General features: G+C 34.8%; 3 protein-coding genes across 4 annotated transcripts in view; 1 reads left to right on the top strand and 2 right to left on the bottom strand.

Moving 5' to 3' along the window:
* The window catches only part of odf2l (outer dense fiber of sperm tails 2-like), an 11,061-nt gene extending 8,808 nt beyond the window's left edge, over positions 1 to 2,253 (bottom strand). The window contains exons 1-6 of one of the 2 annotated variants that reach the window (XM_015369853.1): positions 1,995 to 2,253; positions 1,484 to 1,644; positions 1,258 to 1,381; positions 1,036 to 1,167; positions 815 to 889; positions 644 to 715 (exon numbers count right to left, since the gene is read on the bottom strand). In XM_015369853.1, the coding sequence (XP_015225339.1) occupies positions 644 to 715; positions 815 to 889; positions 1,036 to 1,167; positions 1,258 to 1,381; positions 1,484 to 1,629 (549 nt within the window). In that variant the 5' untranslated portion in view covers positions 1,630 to 1,644; positions 1,995 to 2,253. Of the gene's footprint in view, positions 1 to 643; positions 716 to 814; positions 890 to 1,035; positions 1,168 to 1,257; positions 1,382 to 1,483; positions 1,649 to 1,994 lie in introns of both variants that reach the window. The other variant, XM_015369852.1, reaches the window with a different exon arrangement.
* A 191-nt stretch (positions 2,254 to 2,444) lies between these two features.
* On the top strand, positions 2,445 to 5,061 carry ift22 (intraflagellar transport 22). The gene is made up of 5 exons (XM_015369870.1): positions 2,445 to 2,657; positions 3,877 to 3,959; positions 4,173 to 4,256; positions 4,339 to 4,541; positions 4,618 to 5,061. The coding sequence occupies exons 1-5, from the start codon at positions 2,619 to 2,621 to the stop codon at positions 4,764 to 4,766; spliced, it is 558 nt and encodes a 185-aa protein (XP_015225356.1). The 5' UTR covers positions 2,445 to 2,618; the 3' UTR covers positions 4,767 to 5,061.
* LOC107081680 (ATP synthase subunit g, mitochondrial-like) lies at positions 4,961 to 7,844 on the bottom strand. Its single transcript, XM_015369871.1, has 3 exons — positions 7,745 to 7,844; positions 7,330 to 7,490; positions 4,961 to 5,144 (listed from the first exon to the last, which is right to left on the bottom strand). The coding sequence occupies exons 1-3, from the start codon at positions 7,794 to 7,796 to the stop codon at positions 5,046 to 5,048; spliced, it is 312 nt and encodes a 103-aa protein (XP_015225357.1). The 5' UTR covers positions 7,797 to 7,844; the 3' UTR covers positions 4,961 to 5,045.
* Between the last annotated feature and the right edge of the window lie 3,235 nt (positions 7,845 to 11,079).

The raw sequence follows: 11,079 nt of genomic DNA, 5'->3' as shown, positions 1-11,079 counted from the left end.
TATATACATTTACAAAAACAGCTACAAAATGTATAATATTGTTTTAACTTGTGATCTAAAACATAAGCACCAATTATTTCGATTTGATCATTACAATATTTACAGGATTAATTTAGATACATGGACTAAAGCTGCCACATAAAACCTGCTTATAGAGACACACAAACATGACTGTCATTCTTGTGAACTTTTGGCCATTTTGTCGTTTACATAGTAACATCTAGTATTAAAAGTTGATCATTCCGAGTTATCTGCTTGGGTAGACAACCTTCAGTTGATTCTTGTGCAGAAAATGCAGCTCATTCTGCACAAATCAAAGTTTTAAAAACAACATTACCTTGATATGTTTTTCAACCAAAATGTATGGAAAGCTTTTTTTTTTATTTTTTTTATTTAAAACAAAAGAAAAGTGCAGTAGCCTTCTATAATCATGTTGACCAACATTGCGCATCAGTGAACAGATTGGGAGAGCAGTGCTGAGAAAAATCTGTTTTCTCTTTTCCTCACTCTCTAAGTGACAGTGCCACTAAAAGTTTTAAAGGTTTTGAAACCATGAAGTTTTAAACCCTTGGTATAACTTGAAACCTGCAACTGGCCCAAGCTTTCTCTGAAGAATTTGTATGATACCAAGAGTTGTGCTTACCTGCTCTTCCTTCCTCATATCCATCATTTTCTCAATCCTCAGCTCGGTCTCATTAAGATCTTTTTTTAAATGCTTATGGGACAAAATAAAGACAATTCTATCATTTTTTTTTTCATCCTTACACCTTATTTACAATGTGTTTTTTCTAAAGGAAACAAAGAAAGGGGTTACCTCATTTTCACTTTCAGCCTTTCTGATTCTTTTCAGTAAGGTGTCCATCTTTCTGTCAGCATCAATTCGATATATCTATAAGGCAAACAAGGTAGCGTAAATATAATTTGACAAAAATCTATGAATAAAAATTGTCTGCATTTTCTTTTTGCTGTTTTGACTTTAGAAAAGTAAAACTAAGTACTAGAAAATTGTAATAATAAAAAAAATAAAGTATTAACCTCTGCATCTTGGAGTTGTTTCAGCTTCTGTCGTACTGATTTATTTAGCCGTTTAAATTCTTCCAACTTTTCCAGCAAAAGCCCTTTCTGTCGTACAATTTGGCTTTTGTCTTTAGTAGACCTCCCAGAGCCCTAAAATGACACAAGTCACAAACAACCTTGTTCAAAGAAAATGACAGATGCTTGGCAGATGCTATAAAAAGTAGCGTACAAGAACCGTACCACAAATTCATCTTCCATTGCATCTTTGAAAGCTACAAGCTGTATTGCTGCAGCGCTTGCAGCAGCTTCTGCATCAACTAGGACTGTCAGAAAAGGCCTCTTCCCATTGCTGACATATTCATGGCTAAAATAAAATGAGGTGAAAAAGAGAGAAAACCTTTAGGAATCTGACAGTCCTTTACATTTTTTTGTATATTTTTTCTGTACATGCTGTTTATAGCCTCACCCAGACCCAGCTCTTGCCCATACACTGTGTGCCAGTTTGTCTTTTGGCACAACACTGCTTTCTAGTTCACCACGACTCAGAGGAAAATCCTCCCCTGTGGGGCTGAAACCAAGAGGGGGACTTTGGGGTTTGCCCTCCGGAGACATACCTGAAATTAAAAACTAAAACAATACAACACCAGTCATAGCCACCTGTTATGTAAAATGGGTTATTTTGTTGTATTTTATTATGTTTATTATATTTTATTATAAAAACAATAATAAAAAACTGAAATGTTAGAGTTGTAAATATAAAGTCATGTGTTTATATTACTGTTTTTATGCATCTATTTTTCAAGGTTGCACTTGAAAAAAAAATTAATTGTCTAGAGAGCTGTTCTTAACAACATTTCTTTTTGTTTACACTTGTGTATATAAACTGACAAAATAAATATGTCTAAGTCAGTGCTAAAGCAGAATATACAGCTATTATACGAACTTCATCATTGCTAATATGCGGTTAATAACCTTACCCTTGATATTGTGACTTGTTCCAGCTCAGACGCTAAGGTCGACACATAGCAACAGATGAGGTCCTGCAGCTGCTAGACTTTTCGATGCACTGACTAAACGCTGGTTAGCTTAAACACATTAGCAGTACCACTAACACATGTATTCTTCTTAGGTAATCTAAACATGGTTCCATACTAATTTTCGCTTTAAAAGCTTAAAAATTACTCATTGTTTCGTTTTGTCTCTGTTGTTATCGACGCCTCTTACTACAAAACGCTTCTTCGCCATACCCAAGGCTGATTGGCTGGCTTTCATGCAACGTAAGACGCAAAACATTTACCGGAACCTTATTGGAGCTTTAGACAGGAAAAGGGGCGGGACTAAATTTAAGTGTAGTCCTGAACAGCCAATTAACGTGAGAGGTAAAAGGGGTTGGATGAAACCATAGAAACGAAGCGGAAGTTTACTCTATCTATACAGCGCCTATAACAGCTACGAAGCTAATTAGGTTTTATCCCGTTTAAACTGAAAAAGCTTCTTATATTTATCATAGTTAAAGCATTTACCTTTTGTATAGTGGCCTTGGGTTGCTGGGGCTTCACTGTAGTAAGCTAGCTAAACAGGCTAATGCCCGTGTGGTGAAAATGTTTAAAGCAAAAATTCTCTTCGTTGGTCCTAACGAGGTAAGACTGATGCTTTCTGTAGCTTTAGAGTTGTCTAAATTATGTTATAAATCTGTTTGATGTTTGTATGCACAGCCATGGAAAAAGTAGCACGTTTGCATTAAGTATTTTCTCTGCAATACACCTGGTAAAAACCACTTTAAATGCTGTTGTCTGTCGGCTTTAACCGTTGATCAACAGATTGAATATCAAAATTACCTTTTTTTTTTTTTTACTGTTTATGTAATGCATCAAATGGTAACGACCCGATTTTGCATAACCACACCAGCAAAAATATCTATATTTTTTTCAGATGGGAGTTCTTTGTGAGTTATGTAAAAAAAAAAAAAAAAGTTCTGAGTACATAAATAGGAAAGCTTTTTCTATAGATTAGATTAGATGAGCTTTATTGATCTCACAGCGGTGAAATTCACTTGTCACATATTGGCATAGAAGTCAAAGAAGGTGAAAACAAGGAGGAAAAGGTGCATTAAGAATAAACAATAAACAATATATATATATATATACAGTATATCCAGGTATATACAGTATAACAAGGTAAATAAGGATTAAGGTGCAAGTGTACCTGTATCGCACACAATGAAAAACAAAATAAAAATAAATAAAGAAATAAGAAATAAAAATATGTACAATCCGGATGGCTATGGATATACAGGTGGATTTACTTTTACGTTAAAGTGTAGTAGGTAAGGAGCAATGGTGAGGTAGTGGTATGACTATTCTATTCACATATATTGCACATTCAGCATATTGCACAGAATATTGCACAGTCAATAAATAAAAAACAAAAAAACTATAATGTAGCTGCACAGTGGTTTTTACAGGAGTTATTGTGGTTATAGTGCATTATTATAGAGTCTGGCGGCAGCAGGAATAAATGACCTGCGGTAGCGCTCCTTCTTACAGACAGGGTGTCTAAGTCTCTGACTAAAGGAGCTGCTCAGGACTATATGATTCACTTTCTCCTTTAATAACACTTACACTGCTATTTTAAAGTTGTTTTTGACACATACAAATAAATGAGAAATTCTGCAATTATACCTAATACCTATACCTAATATTGAGAAAGAAAACCTAAATCTATGTTACTTTCAGCAGGTCAGGTTCTTCAATGCATTTCTACTTGGCTACATATGGCAAACAAAGTAGCATTATAGAGTTTTATTGTTGCCTAATTTATTCTAATTTCTTTAAAGTCTCCTACCTGCCTCTTTTTCAGAGTGGAAAAACTGTTCTTGCAAACTTTCTTTCGGACACAAGAGAAGACGTGGGCGGGGAATACAGACCAACTCGAGGAGTCAGGTACAAAATTCTAGTTTTAAATGTAGAGTATCAGATGTAATACAACACTTTAGACACTCTGAACTGTTAATACCACCTTATAGAAACAAACATAATGTTATATATTTATATTAAACTACCTGAGAAGTTGGACACATGTGTTTGTTTAAATTCAGATTCATTACTGAACCCAACTTAACTATGGTAAGTAAAGCTGCTTTCTTCTCTCTCTAGGATCCTCGAATTTGAAGCCCATCCTGAGGGCAGCCATGACAAGACTTGTGAGGTTGAACTCTGGGACTGTTCAGGGGATTTTAAGTTAGTCGACCTGTTTAAATCTTACCATGACAATACATTTTTTTTCTCAACATGAAACTTACCAATTAATTTTATTTTGCAGGTTTGAATCCTGCTGGCCCGCAATTATAAAGGACAGCAGTGGGGTGGTGATCATTTTCAACCCTGATGTTCCAAGTCACCTTAAAGAAATCGAGACGTGGCATGCCATGTTCATCTCCACCCAAAGTTTGCAGGATAGCCAGTGTTTACTAATAGCTCACCACAAGCCTGGGAGTGAGGTAGAAGGTGGTCGACTGCCTTTAGGTAATCCTTCTCACACTATTCCCCATCTTATTGGGTGTTTTCTGGACTAATGGGTGTTCTTCTTTTAATGTTCCAGCACCAAATCTGAGCAGGCTGCCATTAATTCACTCCAACCTGGAAGAACAGCCAGAGGATTTGCGGCATGCTTTCTACGGATACCTGGGAGACGTTGTAAAAGCAATGTCTGAGAGTCGAGAACGAGAGGAGATGTCCATCATTACATAGCAGTAAAATCTATTTTATTTGATGCAAGCTGTTTTATTACAGCTCTAAAGAGATGTCAATGAAGATAATGTTTGTAAACCTGATATTTTCCAAACGTAAGCTGCTCCTTTTGGTTTTTGTTTTTCTGTACTTTATTTTGTAAATCTTCTGTAAAGACAGTGTAGCCAAACATGTAATGAAAGTAAAAACCCAAGACTGATTCCATGATTTTATTTGAAAATGAGGTGGAATTTGTTGACAATAGTACATTCAGAAGTCAGTTAACAGGAAATTCATTCATTAGACATCATATCCGATCAGGCCCCCTTTGCCAATGCACTCTCCAATAAAGAACCACATCAGCACCTCAGTGGTCACCAGTCCATTCCTCAAGGCATCCTAAAGCAGAGCAAAGAAAAACATTTTTAGTTGGAAAAACAACAGTGCTTCAATACAGGCCCATTCTTCAAAAAGCAAAACATTTGTGTTATTATTATTGTTGTTATTGTAAGGTTATTATTTGTTTCTCTTTTGTTTGGGTGGTTTAAGAGAAATATGATTTATTTTTTTGCGCTACTTGTTATGCAATATCAAATAGGCTCGAGGTGGTTGAATATTCTTTGCTCCTTCATAGTTAATAATATATTACTGTTATCTCTTCAAGAAATTCATTTTTTCACAAACCTTTCTGGAACGTCAGGGCTCCATGTCACAAACAAGGATTACCAAAAACTCTTAAGTTGTCTAAATTTGAAAACAGGGAAACTCTGACTTCTCTGGTTCACAAAAAGAGTTTGCTCAACCTCTGTTTCAGTCACCGTGGTAACATTCTCCCCAGAGCCAACCTGGTCAGGTTCTCCACAGTAAACTCGGAGTGCCTTCTGTCTCCACTCTCCTTACAGCCAATTACGCTGTTTTATTTCCTGATTTAGTCACATTTTTTTCGTAGTTTTGTGCATAAAAAAAAAAAAATAATAATATATATATATATATATATATATATAAGTCACTAGGTCTGTTACACACATTAGGTTTTAAAAACAAACATTGCATGTCTGATGAGGTTCTTGTTAAGAAATGATCTGCACTTTTTCACAGAGAGTTAAATATTTATAGGGAGAGGATTCTACAAATCAGTTGACAGGGCATGAGATTACTTGTTTTTGGTTTTGTTTAATATGAGTGAGATGCGGATAATTTTTTTTTTATGTAGTTATATTTACAGTACATGAAGAACTGCTGAAGTTATTGTCAGATTACACATATATAGATTCAATAATTCCATGGGAAAAGAGGAATTACTTTAGGATTAGGATTCACTCGATTATAACAATTTAATGAGCCTACTGGCATAATCTGTATCCATTCTTTGGGCTTGATAGCCGCTTATTATGGCCATTTGTCAGCCAACAGCCACTTTATTGTGTACAAAATGTTCTATATACTAGAACGTTTTTATTCTTCATACTCACCTGCTGCCAGAAGATTTCACCTAAATAGAGACATTGATCTACTACCATTCAAGAAATAATAACGTAATATTTTTACTGTAACAACTATGGCAAGCCGTTATGATCTGTACTAGTTTTACTGAATATGTATTCCTGATACCTAAAAAAAAACTTTCTTTGTCTAAATGACCATTTCAAGCAAAATTACATTCTCCACATCTAGAATAAACATTCTGAATGTCTATAAAGGAATTTCAGATCTCCATATTCTTACTACTTGTCAGCATTTGTATTATTTTAACTATGAAAACATTTTTTTCAGATAAAATTTCAGTCAAGCTGATAAATGTCAGAATGGCCAATTAAAATGTGTAAACATTTCTTGATATATATAACTTAATTCTTACTAGTATATATTTTCTTTTACTTTTTAAAAATCTGTTTCTGCAACAAAAATGTAATTTAGAAAATATATTATTACAGGTCTAGGAGGAAGAATCCTATTTTAATGATCTACAAATGGAAGAATGGAGAGGAGTGCTTTTAATAAATGTAAAAATAGCCAACTTCATATAAACTTATGCATTATTTCAAGCAACAATCTTCTCCTTCATCACTTTCCTCTCCTTTGTAGCTGTAGCGCTTTTTCTCTGCATTTCTGGATTAAAATCTGTAGTTCCACTAGGGTGAAAAAGGCACTTCCTGTTGTCTGTTGTCATGGTGACTCGTCTAATCATTAATCCCATGCTTTATATTAAGAACCATATATTGTTTGCTCCCAGAACAGGTTATTAAAAAACATTGTCACTAGTCACCTGTGAATTATTTGGCCATCTCCAAAGTATGCAATATGTAAATAGGTTTTTGAATCCTGCAATGCTAACCTCAATCTACTGACTACAAACATATTTACAGTGACTTCTGGAGTTACTGACAGTAGTAATTTTGTAATTTTATTAAGGATCCCCATTAGCCAGTCCCCATTACAGTAGTGATAAAAATATGCGTAGAAAAAACTAATACATTTAAAGTCCTTTAATTCTACTAGATGAATAAGTTACAGTGAGCTTTGGAGAACATCTTTATTAAATCCATTTCATTAAAGGTTTTGGGATGTTTCTTTTAGCACTTACTTTAACTGTGATCTGTGTGAGGCGTCCTGTCTGATAGCTCCTGATCAGACCCTTGGCGGCCTCTATGGCTTTGGGGACCTCAGCAGGGGACGGAGGGATCAGCTCCACCCGGGCGTAGTACCAGAAGGTCGCAAGCCGAGGTTTGGAGTATGTGACAGCGGCTGCAATTAAAAACACACACTAGTTTAATTACAGAGGTAAAACGCGATAGAGTTGTTTATTCAGTAATAATCGAAACATAACCTGCAAAAACCTGCAGCAGAGTTATCTACTTTTAAACATGAGGTGAAGGCAAGCAGAGGTCACCCAGAGAACCTGTGCAGGTGTAACAAACTGTAACAACGCAGACCCTACCCTCCTCCTTCTATGCTTTAATTAATCGCATACCTGTTAATAGACAGCTGCGTTCACTTACCACTCAGAAGTGTGGGAACTTTAGCTACAAGTTTCTGGACTTTTTGAGCCATAGTGGAATCTCCTATGTACAGAAGAGGAAAGAGGAAAAAGAAAAAAAAAAATAATGGTAAGTTTCCGGGTCTGTAATTTCAAAATAAGACTACTGACTTAACGACGCCTAGCTGCCATATTGTGAGTGGCAAAGGTGACATGATCAACGTTAAAATTCAATCAAATAAATTCATATATATAGCTAAATAAATGTTAATATGTTAATAATAATCAAAATTACACGGCACAGTACAATATAATTAGCAGTAGATGGATCTAGATTGGATTGTTTTGAAGTTTGTGCCTCTGAGCTTCCCTCCCAGTTCTTTTCCTGGGAGCAATCTACTTAGTTTAACCTCTTTTAACTTAAGGCTTGAAATATATATATATAAATATAAATATATATAAATATATATATATGTGTAGTTCAGCTAATGTTTGGAATACCACATGCAATGATGACTGAATCCCACCCTGTTTAAACCATATAGGCATCAGGTTGGGGAACTCCTTACTGATAAAGTATGAGGTTCCACTTTTGTCAAAAATATGTGGAACCTCATAACTTGGCTATGTGGTCCAAAATCTGATACGAAGCTGATCTTTTCAAATGCGACCTGTGTCTGAACGGCCAGGTCGCATTCATCCGACCTGAAAGCCATTAATACCAGACAAAGGTCACTATTCTGGGTCTTGCAAGAAAAAAAACAACCATGGCGGACGATTATGTGGAGAGCAGTATTTATATTTAACCATCTTGAAAAGGTTGTGGTTTTATGGTTGGGAAAGATTGCTAGATGCGCTCCGGCACTACATTCAAGTTTACTTCAGTAAACACAGAGCACGCTTACTTGTGATCTCATTGTGTCCTCTACTGCGCATGCAGGACACTTGCGTTGTATGACTGCAGTTCACAGAGGAGATCACATACAAGTTGCATATGTTTGGAAATGTGAATGGCAATGCAAAAATTTGGATTTCACAAAAAAATTAAATCGGAGTTGAGCATCAAGGCCTGCAGTCTGAATGTAGCCTAAGTCTGACTTTTCTCAGTGACTTTAATGAAATACCATCAGGTCTGGATAAAAAAAAAAAAAGTTAATTAAAGACCATAATGTGCCACCATACGCAACATAAAGCAACTTGTTTTTACGGTAGATATGAAAGCACATTTCCATGCAATCAGAAGGAGACTACAAATGTAACTATTATTGAAGGTGTGCTAAGAGAAAAGCTTTGCTTTCTAGGAAAAACACTCCGACCCAGCTAAGGTTTGCCAAAGAGAGCTATGATGAGATCCAATTAAATCTAAGATTAAATTAAACAGGGGCCATATTGATATAAATAAAGAAGAACGTTTGAGCTGAAGAATCTCAGACCAGCTGTGATGTATATAGCTGCAAGTGTTATGGTTTGGGAGTGATTTATTGCAGAGGGTCCAGGTCAGGTCACCAAATGATGGCCCCTTTCTGATAGTGCCGTCTCAGCATTTGGCACCATGACTTCTCTTATGAGGATTGTCAACTTTTATTTATTAATAACGTCCAAAGAAACCACCCACTGTTGTGATATTGGCAGAGGTTTCAAGTAACAAAGTAATAATACTTTGTTACCTTACTTAAGTAGAAATTTTGGCTTTTTATACTATACTGGAATATTTATTTTTTAGACAACTTTTACTTCTACTCCTTAAATTCTTTTTGCAATCATCTTTACTTTCTACTCCTTACATAAAAAAAGCAAAATGACTTCTTAGTTTTGTTTCATTTAAGCTCATTTTTGTTATGATCTGTTGGAATTTTAGAAAAAAATAAAACCTATCAAAATAAGTTTTTTAATCCAGACGATACATTTCTTTGTGGTTGGAATCGGCACTGCACCAACTTGTTGTTTTCCACATGCCACAATAAATAGTTGTAAATAGCAAATAGTCAAGATGATGCAAAGTTCAATTTGACACTGTTACCATTAGTTATAAACATAAGAAAATTAAGTATAAGGAAATTATTATCCTGAATTGTAGAAAAATGTTCCTTTAATACAGTGACGCAAAAACAGTATAAGGTTAAAGCATCTTCCCTTAAAATGTTTGCTGTATTACGTTTACTTTTATACTGTAGTTTTAGAAATGGCACTTTTACACTCTAACTTAAGTAAAAAGCTTAAGTTGATACTCTACTTTTTCAAAAGCATTTTGAAACAGTAGGATTTATACTTTTACTTGAGTAAGAAACATGAATACTTTTGACACCTCTTGATATTTGTAGGATTTGCTATGAATTTTATAGTGTGTTACTGGATTTTTTAATGGTTAGTGTTTACTGCAGTGAAATTTTGTATCACTCAACTCATAGTCAAAATACAAAATAATTATTATAGTGATTTAGCTGTGATTTAAATTAAAGTAAGCAATAGTGCAAATTAGCTAGTTGTTTATTTTTGCCTGTAAGTATAATAGCAGCAACACTGTAAACGCTTTGCTGTTTACTTAGTGGCCTCCAGCTGCCAGTAAGTTGATGTAACCTTTACCAAAATGTTTTTACACTGAGGTAATCTAAGGTAGAATATGGGTCTAAAGAAATGCATTATAAATCCTGAAAAATCTTTGGGGGCTAATTATTTCTGACAAGTTATAAAAGAGTTTTGTAATGCATCTCATGTCTGGTGTTTATGTGTTTCTTGGATGACTCAGTATTATGACTCATTCTGCTAAAACAAAGCACTTCCAAAACAAGACCTAACCAACAAAAACAGAGTCGACATCTACCTTAGGTCGACTTAGTTCAACTTAATTACAACCTCAATGCCACCTTTATGCTGATTTAAATTATTTTATTAATGCAGGATATAGGTTAATGGTAATATGTGTATATGGGTAAATATGAGATTTAAAATGCAATTTAGGTTATCCAGACCTTCTCCTATTCTTTTCTAAATCTTTTTGTGTTTAAAACATCAATAGAAGATGACCTCAATCTATTTAGCCTGAAAAAGCTCTAAACTTGGAAATAAGACCCAGATGGGACTCGAAAGACATGCTTGGGGTTTCTAAAATGCTAAGCTCCAAAGCTTCCTGTATTTAGAGCACTTTGTGAGCACCAAAGCAACACTAGTCTTTCTCATAAATTCATAAAAAGAATCCCAATGTTGAGCAAAGAAAATATACTTTTTTAAATCCTCCTTTATACCAAATTTGAAAGTAACTTTTTTTTTTTTAGAATGAATAAGGTATAAGGGTGCTTCCTCATTATGTTAGCAATTCAAAAGAAAAAGTAATGCTCATATGTATTTCTTAAAAATCAT

The sequence above is a fragment of the Cyprinodon variegatus genome, unplaced genomic scaffold (genome assembly GCF_000732505.1).
Source record: "Cyprinodon variegatus isolate N-32 unplaced genomic scaffold, C_variegatus-1.0 Scaffold39, whole genome shotgun sequence".
Lineage (NCBI taxonomy): Eukaryota > Metazoa > Chordata > Actinopteri > Cyprinodontiformes > Cyprinodontidae > Cyprinodon > Cyprinodon variegatus.
This window is presented reverse-complemented; position numbering and strand designations above follow the sequence as displayed.